Genomic DNA, 19,668 nt, shown 5'->3' on the forward strand with positions numbered 1-19,668 from the left:
GACGCCACCACCCTCCTAGCCCTCAACCCCGGCCGACTCCCCCACTGCGTCGAAGCCACTCCTGGACACTCCCATGGTCCCTTCTCCTGCAAATCCTGCAAGTTCGACGGCAGCAAGATCAACTCCTCATCCACGGACACAAAACAGATATCTGACTCCAACCACCTAAAATGCATCCTGCTTAACACCCGCTCAGTCCACAGACACGCCATCGAACTTTGGAATCTACTAGACACCATCTCTCCTGACGTCGCCTTCCTGACAGAAACATGGATGAACGCCTCATCAGCCCCTGATATCACCATTGCCATCCCGGAAGGATACAAGATCATCTGTAAGGATCGCACTGACCAAACAGGAGGAGGCATCGCTATCGTCCATAAGAACTCCATCCGCATCTCAACCAGCTCAGACGTCAACCTCGCTAGCGCCGAACACCTTCACTTCCAGATCCACACCGACCCCAAGACCACACTCAGAGGAACTCTCCTCTACAGGCCCCCAGGACCCCGTGCAAAATTCAGCGACGTTATCACTGACTTCATCACCCCACACGCCCTCCCCTCCGAGGAATACATCCTACTGGGAGACCTCAACTTTCACTTGGAAAAGAGCAACGACAGCAACACCACCTCCCTTCGGGACAATCTCGCCAACCTCGGACTCAAACAACTTGTCTCTACGCCCACCCACATCGCAGGTCACACACTCGACCCCATCTTCACCTCCAGCAAACATGTCTCCTTCAGTCATACCACTACCCTCCAGTGGACGGACCACAGCTGCGTACACTTTTTCTACAATAAAACCACCACTCACAACCAACCTCAACCTACTCTACGAAGAAACTGGAACAAAATCACCATCGACCAGATCTCCTCATCGCTTCTTCAAAACCCCCCTGCCCACTCCTCAAACCCCGACCAAGCAGCCATTAACCTCACCCAATGGCTATCCAACAGCGCCGACATCCTAGCACCGCCGAAAAAACATCAAATCAAACTTGGCAGCAAAAACGCCTCCTGGTTCAACGATGATCTTAAGAAATCCAAGAAACTCTGCCGCTCCCTCGAGAAGGCCTGGAAAAAAGACCCAAACACCAGCACCAGGGACGCCTTCAAAAACGCCACCCGCATACACCACCAACTAATCCGGTCTGCAAAGAAAGCCGCTTTCAAAGACCGACTAGACAACAACGCCCACAACAGCAAGGAACTATTCAACATCGTCAAAGAATTCACCAACCCCTCAGCAAACTCCAATGATATCACCCCCTCTCAAGCCCTCTGCGACTCCCTAGCCTCGTTCTTCCACAACAAAATCGCAGACATCCACAACAGCTTCGACAACCAACCCGGAGACCATCCCACTCAATCTTCTGCCGTACCTTCACCCCTCTTGAACATCCTTAACGACTGGAACCCAATCTCCACTGAGGACACCATCCGCCTGATGAACTCCATCCACTCAGGATCCCCCACAGACCCATGCCCTCACCACATCTTCAACAAAGCAGACTCCATCATAGCACCACACCTCCGAGACGTCATCAACTGCTCCCTCAACTCCGCCACCTTCCCGGAAAGCTGGAAACACGCCGAACTCAGCGCCCTTCTGAAAAAACCCACAGCGGACCCCACCGAACTCAAAAACTACCGCCCCATCTCGCTCCTTCCATTCCCGGCCAAAGTCATCGAGAAAGCCGTCAATAACCAGCTCGCCGCCTTCCTCGAAAGCAACAAATCCCTCGACTCCTCACAGTCCGGCTTCCGAGCCAAACACAGCACGGAGACCGCCCTCATCGCAGCAACAGACGACATTCGAACTCTACTGGACAATGGAGACACAGTCACCCTCATCCTCCTAGACCTCTCCGCAGCCTTCGACACAGTCTGCCATAGCACTCTTCTACAGCGCCTCAAAAACATCGGGATCCAAGGAAAAGCACTGGAATGGATCACCTCATTCCTCACCGGAAGAACCCAGAGAGCCCCCTCCCACCATTCAAATCTGAGGCCACTGAAGTCATCTGCGGCGTACCCCAAGGTTCCTCATTCAGCCCCACCCTCTTCAACGTATACATGAGCCCCCTCGCGATCATCGCTCGCCAACACAACCTCAACATCATCTCCTACGCAGATGACACCCAACTGATCCTATCACTCACCAAAGACCCCAACACCGCCAAAACCAACCTACATGAAGGTATGAAAGAAGTAGCAGAGTGGATGAAGCACAGCCGTCTGAAACTGAACTCAGACAAAACAGAAGTCCTTATCTTAGGCACCTCCCCCTCCGCTTGGGACGACTCTTGGTGGCCAGAGGCCCTTGGAAAAGCACCCACTCCAACGGATCACGCTCGGAACCTGGGCATCATCCTGGACTCCTCACTCTCTATGAACAGGCAAGTCAACGCAGTCTCATCTTCATGCTTCAACATCCTCCGCCTGCTCAAAAAAACATTTCGCTGGATCCCCACCGAAACCAGAAAAACAGTCACCCATGCACTGCTTACAAGTCGCTTGGACTACGGAAACACCCTATACGCCGGTACCACTGCAAAACTCCAGAAAAAACTCCAACGCATCCAGAACGCATCAGCCAGACTCATACTAGACATCCCGCGTAAAGACCATATCTCTAGCCACCTGAAAAACCTCCACTGGCTCCCCGTCAATAAGAGGATTACTTTCCGCCTCCTAACCCACGCTCACAAAGCACTCTACGAACTTGGACCCGAATGCCTCAACACACGACTTTCCTTCTACACCCCCCCTCGCCAGCTACGATCTTCCAACCAAGCCCTTGCTACCATTCCTCGCATCAATAAAACCACCATGGGAGGTAGATCCTTCTCCTACCTCGCAGCTAAAACCTGGAACTCACTCCCCACTCACCTACGTCTCACTCAGAACCACCTAGCATTCAGAAAGCAACTTAAAACCTGGATATTCGACAAGTAATTCCCATCCCTTCCTCAAGCGCCTTGAGACCCTCTGGGTATGTAGCGCGCTATATAAATTTCTGACTTGACTTGACTTGACTAGTTGAGCGTCAAAATGTGAATATTTAGCGGCTGGTATTCAGAAGTTAAACACAGCGTTTATATGATTATTGTATGCACTCCCCTTATCTCTCCATGCTCCATCGCATAGCCCATTCCTACTCGTGCACTCAGGTTATATTGAGCTGTTATGTTTGTACAAGTTGATTCAATGCCCATTAGATTCCCCATGTTAGACTAATGTTCTGTTTTGTTACCTTTGCCTCAAATTGTAAAGCGCTCTGATATCCTTCGGGATCAAGTTCGCGCTATATAAAACTTTATAAATAAATAAAAGGAGCTTCCGTTTTACTCGGTGTCTGCCTTATGTACACAGAACATTGCTTTGAGGCTTTGCTCAGCAGTGCCCGGAAAGGGATAAGGTTTCTGCAGCCAGCTCTGGTGCCAAGGCAGCGTGCTTGAGGTCCGAGCCTCCCTCAAGGCCTACCTCGAGGGGGTCGGGAGAGACTGCGACCGAAAGGGACTGTGATTATTTGTAGTGCCTCAAAGCTGTGTTTAAACAAGGAGAGCGCGTTTACCAGCATCCTGAATGAGCGCTTATCTTGGCTGGGAGACATTAAGGGGCAGATTTATGATAACTGGCGCATCCCCAGGGATGCGCCAGTTATTTTGCGCCGCTGCTCCGCCACCCATGGTCCGCCGCATTTACAATGCAGCGCACCATGGGGCAAAAACGGCACAGATGCGTGACGCATCTGTGCCGTAAAGGTGGCGCATTGCTGGAGTTGCATCGCAAGCGCGACGCAACTCCAGCAAGGCTCGGGGGTGCCCTATCTGTCCAATGCTGCATCAAGCCTTACGCCTGCTTCAAGCAGGCGCAGGGTTTTGATGCAGCATTGGCCTGAAAGTGACTGAGTGAAATCTTATAGATTTCACTCAGCCACTTTTGCGAGGCGCACCTGCCCCGGAACGCCCACCCTGCGCCGAACGCCCACAAGTGGCGCAGGGCTTTACAACGTGACGCATCTGCCTAGATGCGTCACGTTGTAAATGGGTCGTAGGGATGTGCCACGTTTGCGCCGCAGTTGCGTGACGCAAACGTGGCGCATTCCCAACATAAATCTGCCCCTAAGCATTTTTGATAAAGCGCAGATATGCTGTTAAGGTTTTTCCTTTCTCCAGTGGTGCTTCTTTCTCAGCAGAGAGTTCAGTTGAGACTTATTATGGCGCAGAGTAAATCACAGCCGTTCCTTTCAGTGGTAATTCTCATGCCTCTATCATCCCGCTGCTAGGCGCTGTGCCCCCTCGGGTCCCTCCCTCCCAATGCACCAATAATGCCCCCTGCATCGGAGCAGATACAACACTCAGCCAGCCACGCACCTCCCTGAGGCCCCAAGTAAACTCTGCAAGGCGGCACATTACGCGTTCCAGTTAAGAGCGGGTTTCAGATGTCCCTCGGACTAAATTTCCCCGAGCTCCGGCTGCATACCTCGTGCATATTCTGCACGCTACTCGACGGTTTATAGTTTAATTGTAAAGAGAATTGGGCCATTTTCAGTTTATTCCATGCAGTACAGTGTTCAGGAACTATTTATCTTTCACTAGAGCTGCTCAGCCATGAAACCCAGTTTGCTTGAGAAGAGATTTAGCAGCCGCGGTTTTGATTTGTTGGGTACCAAGTTGATCTGGAGTGATATATGCAGAAGAGCGAGTAGAAGGGGGGCAGAGAGGACGGGACACTTTTGAAGGTTTCGCCTGGCATGGATGCAAGGGGATCCTGCCTACTGTTCGGTCTTCAAGAAGGGTCTCTGTTTATGGCGTTCAGCTATGGAAGCAGATTTGTTTAGAGAAAGTTGTGTGTACGTGCATACAACTTTACTGTGAGGTATGAGCATTTCTTAGCAATGTGTTTCTTATGGTGCACTTTGGTTTTAAAAAAAATCTGGATATTCATTGCATGGGTCCTGCAAAAAGATTAAAGAAATTGGGCATGGTTGTGCACAAATATTTCTTGCATTTGTGTATTGCATTTCTACAGTGTGTTGATTTATATTTTCTTGTTTGAGGATGGTTGACGACCCAGTTTGCTCACACAGTTGGTTTATCATTTTTAGTCTAGTCCATTTGAAATCCGATTGCTGCTCACCGTGGGTGGATCATTCAATCTTTTGACTCGAACAATGGCAAGAACAAACACCTGTGTGGGTCCTCGGTCTCTTAAAGCCTTTAATGATAGTTTGAAGACCTTGTCTATCCAGAAGGGCAATGAATTCACAGAGAAATGCATCCGCGGTGTTCTGCCTAGTCATAAAGTGCAGGCCACATTTAGTATCCCACAAACAGACTAACTCAGATATGCTGCAACGACACACTATCTAAAAAATAATGGTTCTTTCTTATTTAAATGCCCCCTAGAAGGCTGGTGAAATTGAAGCAAAGCTTATGTTAGGCCTCAGCCCGTAAGAAGGTTTGAAAGATGGAATGGTACCAACCTGGAGTGCCCTGGATTCTCCATTCATTATTTGGAGAAGGAAGCATTTTCACACTGGAATACTTAAAATCTCTGAGGAACTCTACAGGCTGCAACTCATTCGCTCTCTGAATTTAACTGCCTACTTACTCTTCTGTACTTGCTTAGGCCTTCCTTCGTTATACAAACCATCTATGTTTTTAAAGTTGAGCCTGCCAGCCCATGCATTAGCGCATACATCATGCTTGCGATATACTGTTGTTAACAAAAAGGGCTCGGAGCTACCAGTTGCTAACCATTTGTTGGCTTGCTTGGAGCTCTTCTTTACAGCCTCGTAATTTGTCAAGACAGACCTAACATCACTGCCGTTCCTCTCTGTGGAGCAGGGATCAAACACTTATTCTTTCGACTGAATCCGTGCCTGCTCCTGCTCCCGACGTGATTGAGGTACTATTTTGTTCTGTTTAACTTTTAGTGCCCTGCAAACCAAAGGCGCATGACTGGCAAAATTGCAAAGATATATTTTCTATGGTTAACTATCTTTTATTTTGCCAAGTCTTCTTTTCTCACTTTGCACTCATGTTTTCTTTTGTTTTTGCTTGTGGACACTGTTCTTAAAAGATGAGGATTACTTTATTGCAAAGCAGCATTTTTTTTAATGTGAAATTTCTGAAATGCTTTAGCACATAATCATGCAGTACCCCCCCCAATCTACTCTACTGCAATCCGCCTCACTCCAATCCAAGTCAATCCACCAGCCTCAACCCACCCCAATCAGCCTCACTCAATCCAATCCATTCCACTCCACTCCAGACCAATCCAATTCAGCCCACTTCAATGAAAACCACTCACTCCGGTCCACCCCACTCCAAAACAATCTACCCCACTCCAATCCAAAACAATCTGCCGCAGTTGAATCTAAAATAGTCTGCTGCACATCAATACAAAACAATTTGCCCCATCCAATCTGCCCTGCTCCTATCCAAAACAATCTGCACCACTTCTGTCTGCCCCACTCCAATCCACCTCACTCCAATCCCAAACAGTCTGCCCCACTCTAGTCTGACCCACTCCAATCCAAAACAATCTACCCTACTGCAGTCTGCCCCACCTCAACCCAATCCACCCACTCCATCCTAATTCATCCTACTCCAATTCACCCCACACCATTCCAGCCCAATCTACCCCACTACAATCCAATCCACCCACTTCCTCCACATTCTACCCCCACTCCACTCCAATCCAAAACAATGTGCCCCACCCAGTCCAAAACCATTTCCCCCACTCCAATCAAACACAATGTTCCCCAGACTAATCCAAAACAATGTTCCCCAGTCTAATCCAAAACAATGTGCCCCAGTCTAATCCAAAACAATGTGCCCCAGTCTAATCCAAAACAATGTGCCCCACGCCAATCCAAAACAATGCCTCACTCAATTCAACTCTGTGTTCCCCACTCCAAGACAATCTGCCCCACTCAACCCAAAATAATCTGATCCAAAACAACCGCCCCACTCCAATGCACCCAATCCAATTTAACCACTCCAAGCCAATCCACCCCATCCCTATCCAATCCATTCAAATTCATTCTACCCCACCGCAATCCAATCGACTACACTCCAATTCACCCCACCTCAACTCACCCCAATCCACCCCTCCAGTCCAATCCAACCCACTCCAATCCAATCATCCCTTTCCTCTCCACCCCACACCAATCCATCCCACTCCAATCTAATCCACTACATCCAGTCCTCACCACTCCAATCCACCTCACTCCATTGCAGTCCAATCAACCCCCACTCCACCCCAATCCACACCATCCCATTTCAGGCCACCCCACTCAATCAAATCCATCCAGCCCACCATACTCTATTTCACCCCACTCCAATTCACCCCTCCAGTCCAGCCAAATCCACCCCTCCACTGTAATTCACCATACTCCAAACCGCCCTATTCTAATCCAATCAACCTCACCCCATTTCAGTCCAGCCCACTCCATATCAGTCCACTCTAATCCAGTCCACCCATTCCAATCCACTCAATCCAACCCATTTTACCCCAGTCCAATCCACCCCAATCGACTCCAACGCAATCCTCCCCACTACCTCAATCAACTCCATGTTATTCGACCCCTCTCCAATCTACGCCACTCCATGACACTCGACACTGCACTCTACAACTTACTCTACCACTAAACTCTACTACATTCTACAACAACAAAGCCAGTTTATGGCACTCTACTCCCCCCACTCTAGGGCACTCCACATCACTAACTTTTAGCCATGCTGATCAGCAGCCACACTGGTGTACATGGCAAAACCACTTTGAAAAAACCAATAGCTCTTATATAGGCGAGACCTATGTGGTTTGCCAATGCTTATTTAGGAATTCTCCCATGTGAATGTGGGTTTGTGCTGCAGGTTTACTTTTGGCACCATTGGTCAGTATAGTTCCACAGACCATTATTTTTCTCGAAATTGTGACCTACGTTGTAGGATCAGTCGTCATTTTTCAGCTCAACACAATATATATATATTTTTTTAAATGGTCTAACTCGAGACTGAAACCAGATTAATATGCAGGTAGATTAGGTATATTTTTGATAATTAAGAATCCCTCCAATCTGTAAATTGTCTCCTATGCAGGACAGTAGTCTCTTCCCTCATTAGATACAGTTGGTAAAGTCTGGGAATTTGCAAGTGTTGATCAGTTACCTTTTGCGTTATAACATTTTTCGTTTCTTTTAACCTTTTCGAGAACACCTGTGCATATAACCATGAACCACATGAAATGAACATGGGGGCAGGGGGGTATTTGTTTTGATAAGTCTATTAGGCTTTTCTAGTCTCACCTTCAGGAAATTCATTTAATTGGGAAATGTCCTCGCCCACACTTAGCAGAAATCACAGAATAGGGGCTAGTTAAGTCTCTTGTGTGAGCAGTGGCTGCTTGAAGACTAGCCAGTCACTATTAAAAAGTGTTAAATAACAACCAGTAGTCTCTCTCTGGTGTCCGAGGTGTAACAAAGAAGCCGCTAATTGGGTTAATAGTCTGTTATTTAGTTGAAAAGTGAGTTGTGTTGGTTAGGCATCGTCAACATAGTTTTAAATTTTTTTTTTTTGTTTTCTTTTTTTTCCCCTCTTGGATAACTTGCACAGTTGTTTTTGATATTCTTGAGGGTGGACGTGATATCGGTGGATATGCATACAAGAATCCTGAGTTCCAACCACTACTTCTGGTGCAGGCCCCCTCTCGATAGCCCTTTGGCCAAAAAGGCATGCACTTCCTGCCGCAAAACAAAAGGACGGCCCTCTGTCACATGTTGGGGAGACGCTGGAAGTTGCAGCAGCGCAGAAATGAAGGGGAGGGCAGAACCCTTCTGAACAATTTGCAGAGCCCTACTGTCTGATGTTATGGCCTGCCAACCCAACACAAATCCTTGTTTCCTGCCTCCCAGTGGGTGGCTGTCCTCCACTAAGGGCACTCTAAAAGACATTGCCTTGACAACTAGTGGACCTCATTTAGGCGTGGCGGCGAATGGCAACAGTGGTGCCGATTTATGGAATCGGTGGTGTCCAGGCTGCAATTAATCAGGAACCTGGCAGCATCCCAGCGGTCCTGAATGGCCTGCGCAAGGACTGGTAGAAGATCTTAGGGGACACCTGGGAGGACTTGAGCCACAGAGTGCCAAAGGGCTTAGGAATAACGACTCGACATGAACCTTGTATTTACTGATCTGAGCACCAAGCTGGTGGATAAAAATACTAGTTTGCCAAAGGTTTCAACACATTTTTACTCCCTCTCTAAGGGAGTAGTTGGGTATATGTTAGGATTGGTATTCCTTACGGATATTTGTACCATCAAACATTCAGGGGAGGGCGCTGAGATAGAAAAGCAGGTTCGCTCGGGGAAGGGTGATGGTGTTGCGCAGTTGACTGGTGGAACAGAGCAAGGCTTGGTCCATGCCCCCAATAAGGTTTTTGTTAAAACCTTGTTAAATGGCAGAAGGGGTTAAGATGTTTGCTCCTGCAAGATAAATTCTGTCAGTCGGTTGGTCTTTACCTCCAAGGTGGGGAGCTGGAGGTCAGGGACTTCAGCCGGTCTACGGATTACCATGGTGTAGGAAGCGTAGTGCTCTGTGGGTGGTCCATGGGGTGAGAGAAGGCCTGTTTCTGTGGGCGGTATCAAGACCACTAGCCTCCATGTCATCATACCAGTGGTCCTCTTGATAGGGCTGAGCAAACTCATTACCCACATCATAATATTTGTAAGAGTCTGTGCCAAATAGTGAATGTAAAGCGTGTTGTCTACCCTGTGGAGGTAACAGAACAAGCGGAGAAAGCAGCACCACAACTGTTATTGGGTGCGGCATCAGGTGAGGCCAGGCCGGTGCTGTCTCAGTGTTGGACAGCACTCTTGGTCCGGAGTTGATAGACTCAGTACTGGCGTTGAAGTCCCAGGGAACAGTGTGGACCACAGTGCCAGAGGCAGGGTCTGGACTGGTGTCAGAGATGTAGTAACAAGAGTCAAAGGGTCCAGCTGATGCCGAGGGAAGACCTGCCGGAGGGCCCTCTCGGCTTCTTGGGGTTCAAGCATGTGCCGGAGGGAGTCACCAAGGATCTGTAGTTCCATAGTATGGCTGCGCAGAACTCTTTTCGATCGATCGATTGCAGAGTGGCAAATAGCCATGGAAACTCGGCGTGGGATCGACTCCAAAGTCAGCCAACTCTGAGAGCGAGGTCTAGGGCACGAACCCTTGCGTGCAATTGGCGAGAGGGAGCTGAGCTTCATTCTGATTTTCTTTTCTTTTTAGTATTAACAGACGATTTGGATCGCAACGAAGACCAACCTCACAAGCGGCTTCTGAGACTCATGTAGCAGGAACAGGACCGAACCTTGGATTTGGATGGTGACTTAGAGTGGTTTGGTCAAGGAGTCTTCTTATATTTGAAAATGTAAAACTGCACCTTGTGGTCAAGGAGGGCCATCAGGCTCTTTGATGCACAGTCACTGCAGGCCTTGGGAGTCTTTGCTTGACACCAGATACATAGAGAGCCACCCTCAGATAGATGTAAAAATCGTGTCCTCGCAGACTACAGTAGATTGTTGGAACTACTTCTGGGGTGTTTTACCATAGGTGCGAAGGATTGAACCCTGAATTGACAGCAGGAACATCAATTAGTTTTACTACTGGAGGGTGCACCCTACGCAGTTCCTTTGTTCAACAGAGCCGCGGGGAGGCTAGACACAGAGAGGCAGTGTCCTTGGAGTAGTAAGTATGGCATAGCCGATCAGCACCAGCAGGTTGCATTAAGACGGGACCTATGGTCAACAGGATCTCGTAAAAACCGGTTTTATTTTCAGAGTGTGACTAGAGGCACCCCTCCCACCCGTTAAAAGGCTCATGGGGCATTTTCTCAGGGATGTGGAATTCCTATAGCCCGACGCCCAGGACATATTTTTTGGGGTCAAGGGCAACAAGTTTTAATGTGTATTTTGTCCTTGGGACAAGTAGGCCCAACCCCCTGCAGCACAAACCCCTTGGCTGCCAGTTTGCAGTACCACATTAAGGATCAGGGAAGGGTACTGCCTGTAGTTAAGTTAATATTTGTGTGCATGTGTTAATGCTGTTCAAACTTGTATGTATGGTTCATTAATTGAAAGCCATTATTATTAGGGTGAGCGCTCTAAGTAAATGTACGTTTTGACTGCACTACTGACAGTGGTTCCTGAATGAAAATTTGTACACACGGTTTCAAAGTTTAGCAACATGAGGCTATGCATGATGCTCACAGAATGCTCTCTGATTAGATGCAAATATTTGCAGAAGCTTGAAAGCAAGATTAATGTTTCTTTGCTTTCAATATAAAATGTTCCTAAAAAATGAAAGCAGAGAAGAAAACATTCTGCTAAACTACTGTAAAATTTCAGGTACCATTTCATTGCAGCATCATTTAGTAAAAGGTGTTGATGCATACTAGTATTTCTCAAAAATATTAATATTGGAAAATTCTTGTAACCAGTTTCAATAAGATTATGGGAAACAAAAATAAACAAGCCTTGGCAAAGCCAGTAGGTCTGACATTGGTGCTCAGCTTTTTAGTTTTGCAATACGTGACTTGTTTTGGTATGGCTTTTGTAAAACCTTATTGATGTGAGAGCTGCTGGCCCCTCACCATTATAACAAACATTGGCAAACGCAAAAATAGTTTTTGGTCTCAAAAAAGCACACACTGCCACATTAGTTACTAGAACTGAACAAAACTACTTTGTGTACTGATATGCTCCTTGCGAAAGAGCAGAATGCTGTCACTCACAGTGAAGCCAGCCAATACTGAGAGAGAGAGAAATTTAATAAACACAAAAGGTCATAGTTAACGCCAGACCAAATTAGGGGCCCAATGTAAAAAAGAAAGTCTCAAAAGTGCACCTTGGGTATATGGCTTTGGTGAATTCACAAGAATTTACATTAGTAGGGCAAGAAATTGTACTTCTACAAAATGTTTGTGAACTGCATTTTAGCATGAGCAAATAAGCATGTATAGATATGCTCATGTGAAAACCTGGATGTTTGAAAGTTCATTTTCCCTCCAACTACTTTTTTTTCCAACTCTGAAAGAAGGTTTACGTCTGCCACTCAGGAGTAAATTTCCAACATTTCTCAGTATGAGAAAGATTAGAGAAGATTTGTTGAAAACCCTTAAAATATGTAAGTTAGTAGGCTTGCACAGACTCAAAAGGGCATTCCAACCCTGGAACTCCTGCTTACCACCATCATAAGTCCCAGTATGTAGATCTGCGGAAACGTGGCAACATAAGATGATTACTAGTATTCAAACATTACTATGGTATATGCCCTGGCATAATCAAAGAGGCTATTTAAGAGCTCTTATATAATGAGATTACTGCCATAATTTGAGGCAGCACTACATGGCACCAAAGGGACAAGTGGATTTTTTTACAGGACAAGTAGAGTTATGAAGCAACCTGCCCCATGGACAAGTAGATATTTTAATAAATTCCACACCCCTGATTTTCTCCTTAGGAATCAAGTAGGTTGACAACCCTAATACGAATTATACCTCGCTCTTGGCACTGTATTTAAATATTAATATTTAATGATACCTTTCGTTTCTAAGGATACAATTGCCTCCTTTTTTGGACTCACTAACAGCAGTCCTCTGATTGTGTTCTTTTTAACAGCAGGACACATCACCATTTTTTTGTTACACTGAATACAGATAAGGAGTATATTATCACATCACTTTCCTTGCAAGTCACCACCTATCATGATGGATGTTGATTATGTCTTGCCTTTTAATACTATGTTGTTTTTCTTCCAGATCACAAAGTAGTATACCTATTTAGGTATTGTATACTGTGCATGGTTATTTGGCATGCTGATCACGTAGTAAATACTACATGTACATACACAACTTTTTAGATACCATGTAGATATTGCTCCTTACTATATAGTGAGTGTAGAAGGGATCCTCAAGGTCCTGAAGAAGAAGCCAGGGAGGGCTTCGAAACATGTTGACAGACATAGGAGGGACTGTTCATTAAGGCAATATACCTACAAACTAAGGGTGAGCGTAGTTCGCGAAGTAGTGCTACGCGAAGTGCAGTTCGCACTTCGCGAACTTCACGTAGCACTACGCGAGCTGCGTAGTAGCATGTTCGCACTGTGCAAGATGTGTTTTCAATGATTGCACAGTGCGGACAAGCATCCGGCACTGTGCAATCATTGAAAACGGCATCTTGCACAGTGCGAGCTGTAGTTTTCTGCTGCTCGAGTAGATTATTACTCGAGCTGCAGCTTTCTCAACGCGAACTGGTAGTTTCTCATTGAGAGTGGTCGCGAGCATGCGCAACCACTCACAATGAGAAACCTTACCTCCCCGCGTTGAGAATCTCGCCGGGATGTCATTTTGCTTGGTCGCGAACATGACATTCAGGACCGCGAACAAGCAAAAAATGAGCACTTCACTACGCGTGTTCGCACTGTGCTACGTGCAGCTCGCGTAGTGCGAAGTTGCGCAAACTCCGCGAGCGTAGCGTAGTGCTTCGCCCAGGGTTACTCCAAACCCTTTCCCTTCACTTTTAATAATACCAGCTCAAAGGAATGTTAAAGGTTTTTTTAGTCCAACGAGCCAGGTATATTTTAATTTTCACTGTCTCATTTACTCCTGACCCTTCCACTCACATTCCTACACGACACATAGTCTTTCTACAAAAACAGTGCTCCCACGTAGTCGTAGGCTGCAGCACGCCCCGTCCTGCAGCGGTGCGGGAAGATCCCTATTATGAAGCATGACACCAAGGGCCCTTTTGGTGTGGGAGGGGTATTTTAGCAAAAACGGTGTGTTTCCCCACCATTGTAGGAAACTCATGTAGTCTGGGAGGACACGATTTTTATATCTATCTGAGGGTGGATCTCTATGCTTTGCAGCTATTGACTTGAGGAGGACGTATCCACCTCTGTTGCTCCTGTGAGCAGAACTTCTTCACTCCCCCCTTGTTTTTTCAACCCCAGATTCCCCTGATGGGGATCTCTCAGACATTTGCTTGCGACAGTCCCTGTACGGCTTAAAACCCTTCTGTTGAAAATGTGGAAAAATATTGAGGTAAAGAGACGAGTAGGAGGTCCAGATCCACGACAGGAAGCGCAGAAAAAACAAGCACTGGCGTTGCCAATAGGTCTCGCAGTAGGAAAGTTGGAGCTATTACAATTGCAAATAACAATGGCTTTTATTTTTCTTTTCATTTTAAAAACATAAAGGGCTTTGTCATTTACAAAAGCAATAGCTCCAACTTTCCTACTGCGAGACCTATTGTGCACTGCACAGTGTGGGTGAAAGTGGCACTGCGTGGGTGTGAGTGGCGTTGCGTGGGTGATAGTGGGCTTGCGTGGGTGTGAGTGGTGTTGCGTGTCTGAAAGTGGCACTGCGTGGGTGTGAGTGGCTTTGAGTGAGTGAGTGGCGTTGCGTGAGTGAGTGGCGTTGCATGTGTGAGTGGCGTTGCATGTGTGAGTGGTGTTGCGTGGGTGAGTGGCGTTGCATGTGTGAGTGGCGTTGCGTGGATGAGTGGCGTTGCGTGGATGAGTGGCGTTGCGTGGATGAGTGGCATTGCGTGGATGAGTGGCGTTGCGTGGATGAGTGGCGTTGCGTGGGTGAGTGGCGTTGCGTGGGTGAGTGGCGTTGCGTGGGTGAGTGGCGTTGCGTGTGTGAGTGGCGTTGCGTGGGTGAGTGGCGTTGCGTGGGTGAGTGGCGTTGCATGTGTGAGTGGCGTTGCGTGGGTGAGTGGCGTTGCGTGGGTGAGTGGCGTTGCGTGGATGAGTGGGGTTGCGTGTGTGAGTGGTGTTGCGTGTGTGAGTGGTGTTGCGTGGGTGAGTGGCGTTGCGTGTGTGAGTGGCGTTGCATGTGTGAGTGGCGTTGCGTGGAAGAGTGGCGTTGCGTGGAAGAGTGGGGTTGCCTGGATGAGTGGGGTTGCCTGGATGAGTGGGGTTGCGTGGATGAGTGGTGTTGCGTGGATGAGTGGGGTTGAGTGGCGTTGCGTGGATGAGTTGCGTTGCGTGTGTGAGTGGTGTTGCTTGGGTGAGTGGCGTTGCTTGGGTGAGTGGCGTTGCGTGGGTGAGTGTGGTGTTGCGTGGGTGATAGTGGGCTTGCATGGGTGTGAGTGGCGTTGCGTGTCTGAAAGTGGTCCTGTGTGGGTGAAAGTGGCACAGAGCCTTTGATGTGGCCTGGCGCAGGAGAAATGCTGCTGCTGGGAACAGATGGCCTGGCCGTGAAGCAGGGGGCGGGGCAGCGCTGGTGAAGCCTGTGGGTGGGTGATTGATGCCTTTGATGTGGCGATATTAAACACCTCCCCCCCCCCATGATGAAGTTAAACAGTGGAAATTCATTGGGAGAGCAGACTAAAAGTCACGTTTAAGGCTGTGATTCGGACCTTTTGAGGAACGCAGAAAGAGGAAGATTCTTCCTCGTGTTGGCATGGGTGGGTTAAAAAAATTGTTAACAACTTAAATCTCCGGTTTTAATGTGAATTTATTAAATTAACGTGAATACCTACAAAGTGGCCTTTATTTTATTATTTGCAATCCATGCTTACTTTAAAAAAAAATCCTGATGCAATGCGAGTTTGCTTGATATGATAAAGGTGTAATATCAAACAGATTTAAAATGCTACACATACAAAACTACTTTATGTAGTATTCTGCAGGCCTTCGCCTTCACAACAGATTACCAACGCAGGGTGAGGGGAGAACTTGGGCTTCGGTGGTGGGGAGACGCTGGGGGCAGGAGAAGACGAGAGCGGGGTTAGTGGAAAGTGGGAGCGGTGGTTTTGGGGCAGGGGTTGGAGAAGTGGTGGGGTGTGCGAGGAGAGCGAAAGTGGGGTAGCTAGGAATGGTAGGGGAGGGGGTCGGCGACGAGAAAGGAGGCATGGTTTAGAAACATTTTGACGGGCATGTCCTAGCTTAATGAAATTGTTGTATGCTGTCACCGTCCTCAACCACAGTGGGAAAAGGCAGAGCCAGGGAAGTAGAGAGCCAGGGCTAGCCGGGGCCGGAACTGAAGTGCTGGCGGGCAGAAAGGATGATGCGGAGGCAAAGACGAGGGCCGTGAACAGTGATGTAATTAGGGGGGAGGAGGGACGGAACTGAAGTGCTGGCGGGCAGAAAGGACGGCCGTGGGAGGAGATTGGGAGAAAGGACGGCCGTGGGAGGAGGAGCAAATGGGTCTGATGTAATGTGAGGAGGGACGGAACTGAAGTGCTGGCGGGCAGAAAGGACGGCCGTGGGAGGAGATTGGCAGAAAGGACGGCCGTGGGAGGAGATTGGGAAGCAAATGGGTCTGATGCGCAGAAAGGACGTCCGTGGAGGAGATTGGCAGAAAGGACGGCCGTGGGAGGAGATTGGGAAGCAAATGGGTCTGATGCGCAGAAAGGACAGCCGTGGGAGGAGATTGGCAGAAAGGACGGCCGTGGGAGGAGATTGGGAAGCAAATGGGTCTGATGCGCGTGCATGTTTAATCACGTGGTTCACGGGAACTACATGAAAACAGCGGGGCTGAAAGCCCTTTGGTTTGAAGATGTTTTCGCCACTTGAATTCTCGCTCCGCTCGATGCGCTTGCGCACATCGATAGGTCGCGAGACCTAAAAAGAACTGACCTCAGTGCATAAAGAGGCGCCGCACACCATTCCCAGAGTGGAACGGCGTCAGTGTGAAACTGCAGAGCACCACTTACCGGCACACAGGGTTACTGCTGAAAAGCTTCTGGATCCACTGTGACGGCTGGGGAATATTCAAAGGGTGAGGAATCTGTGGCTAGAAGTAGAGACTTGTTTTATGATAGAAACAAGTGATATACAACACATGGCACAAATAGAAATGCAATCAGCATATTGAAAAAGCTATTAAATACAGAACTTAAATATCTATAACTCAAACAATAAGCATGCTAAAGTACAAAACAAACAAAAAATACTACTAGAAACTGTATTTCTAGAAACTGTATTTAAAGATTCAGAATATCTAAATCTCCGGTTGAACATTCTGCAACCTTAGAGTTCATTGTATAGAAACAAACATTGGTATATTATTTGATTCCTGACATAAGATCTTATTGAAAACCGTTTGTCTCGTCTTTGGTAACTACAAAGGCTTGTTGAATGAATGAGACCTGATCTAAAATGTAATCTTTTTTGTCTCCCCAGGGTACATTGAACAACCTGGCCAAGACAGCCAGCCCAGCGTTGCTGAGATGAAACTCAAAGAAGAGATTGTGGTAAAAATTGTGGAGCAAGAAGAAGAAGAAAGGTCTGTACACTCTCCAGAGGAGCCACTGAACCAAGAGCATTTTCCATCAATTGCAACACCTTACTTGAGTCCCTTTGATAAGGCAGACTATAGAACAAGCTTTCAACGACAAGCAGAGGAAGGTGACCGCTCAGGACAGGACTCACTTTATCTACAGCAGCAGCAAGTCCGGGTGATGCAACTAGGATTTGAAAGTGTCAACCACAACTTGTGTCTCCTGCAGCACAGTGTGCAAGACCTGAACAGCAGCGTACGGCTTATGGCGCGGACCCTGGAAGCTATCAAAAATGTTTATGTGAAAAACAATGCTGGGCCTGTATCCTCCTCAAATTCTTGCACCCAGACCACAGCTGGCTATCGAAGTCCGGCATCTCCAGCTGCTGAGGACAGAAGTAGAAGCCATGTAACTGAGAGCAGCAGTCGAAGCAGCAGTCGCAGCTCCAGCGGCACCTCGCAGGAACGCGGGCCAAGCCTACCGCTGAAGAACATCAAGAGAGAAAAAACGAACGGAGACTATTACTCCTTGGGAGATGCCTGATATACATAAAAACTGAAACTCTTATTTTGAAGGTGTGGGTAATAAGTCATTTTTTTCAGTTTTTTAAATCCTTTTTAGAGCATGTGAAGAGCCAGTCGTGATCCTTTGGCAGAGGGAACGCAGTTACATATTGGGAGAGGTACAATGACTTACAGATGGATACTCAGTAGATACTGTTTTCGGGGATAACCAAAAATAGCCCTCCAAATAGAATAATTTCAGAAGTAGAATGAATCTTGTTTTGAATAAATCCAACTTGCTTTGGAGACCTCAGAAGGATAGGGGCCCCCTTGCAGCTAGTCAGATTGTACCCCGAAGTCTATCGGCTTCAGAAATATCCTGGTGTTAGTGCACTTTCTTTGGCTTATGTAATCAAGATAAATATTCCCACATTTGGGATCAGGTTTGGAAAGACCTTCTTGCTGAACCTGTATGGCTATGGTTAAGCACAGCAAATAGCAGTGGCTTTATACCTAAATAAGTTTTCATTTCGAGTTCTGATTACGACTTTGGCGGTGTGGTGCCGGGTCAGTCTTGCCCGCACCACCGCCGAGGTCATACCACCTGCTAGATTAAGAGTTTCCTACTGTCTGGCAGGCTTTTTTTGGCTTTTCCACGGCAGGTCCTCTAAAAACAGGCACCGCAATGGGAACGCCAAAAATAGTTCCTGCATGGCATGGACATGCAGGAACTTGAGTGTATTCACACAGGGTGCACATTTTGTGCCCCTGTGTGCTTCCACAGGACGCAGAGGGGCCTGTAGGGCTTTTTTTGATCCCTCCCCACCAGGAATTTCATGAAGGAGGAACCACCATGAAAACCATGGCTGAGAGGACACTCCTTATATGCTTGGTGAGAGTGCGGCGGTCCCACTAAGCATACTGATGCCATACACCGCAGCAGCACCGCCAGGGAACGGTGGCTGGGGCGGTCCCTCCACCCAACTCTTAATAGGGCAGTGGGGAGACGGCCGCTGCCACTCCCCCTACGAGTCTGGCAGTCTGTAGACCGCCAGACTTATAATCGTGCTGGAGTGTGTTTAAAAAAAAAAAAAAAAAATTAGCCCTGCCCTTCATCCCTGCTTGAGGTCAAGGAACCACAACTTTTCAGGGGAGAACACCAAAGATGGAATTTTGTTACTTTTGAAGATTTGGCACTACTGGTACCAAACTTCGGGGTAGTTCGGTATTGCAGTAAATTCTCCCCTTTTTTGTTAATCAGTAAAATGAGACCCACTGTAGCTGAAAGATCATATATGTACTCCAAATGCAACCTATGCAAGACATAACATCTTTAACCCCAAAAAGTAAGTGACTATAACGCTCCCATATTGAGCTATAGGTGGCGTTGCAGTCCAGCATTCACCAGTTCCTTGGTAATTTCTTTGTAGCTGTTGTGGGAAGTTAAACTGAGGGCTACAATCAGACACTCAAACTTGAAAGATCTACTGCTTAGCAATACAAAAGTGGGGTGTCCATACATTCTGGAAAGCTGACGGCCAGGCCTTATTGTAAATAAAGACTTGCAACCACTGATGATCTGGTCCTTTTGGCTGTCCTGGATTTATTGCAGTATTTGGTACTGCAGAGTCTGTGGTGTTTTCTGGAGGGTGATGAGCTGCAGCAGTTTTGAATTATTTATTGCCCCACGAGCGTTAGTTATTGCAGATCGTGTTTACCAGTTTATCCATTCAGTGATGCAGCTCTGTAAGTCCCACCAGCTTGGTGTGGAAATAGCCAATAGAAAATGGAGCCTGGGTTCATGGAACAACATCAGATGCAAGAGCCTGGGCAGATCAGGCTCAGGTGACCAGCCGCCCCTACTGCCTGGACACTAC

General features: G+C 47.5%; 1 protein-coding gene across 1 annotated transcript in view; it reads left to right on the forward strand.

Moving 5' to 3' along the window:
* Nucleotides 1-19,366, forward strand: part of LOC147689639 (uncharacterized) — a 38,615-nt gene extending 19,249 nt beyond the window's left edge. The window contains exon 2 of the mRNA XM_086937099.1: nucleotides 17,191-19,366. Within this exon, the coding sequence (XP_086793225.1) occupies nucleotides 17,191-17,831 (641 nt within the window). The 3' untranslated portion in view covers nucleotides 17,832-19,366. The remainder of the gene's footprint in view (nucleotides 1-17,190) is intronic.
* Nucleotides 19,367-19,668: the final 302 nt, after the last annotated feature.

The sequence above is a fragment of the Lissotriton vulgaris genome, chromosome 9, assembly GCF_964263255.1.
Source record: "Lissotriton vulgaris chromosome 9, aLisVul1.2, whole genome shotgun sequence".
Taxonomy (NCBI): Eukaryota; Metazoa; Chordata; class Amphibia; order Caudata; family Salamandridae; genus Lissotriton; species Lissotriton vulgaris.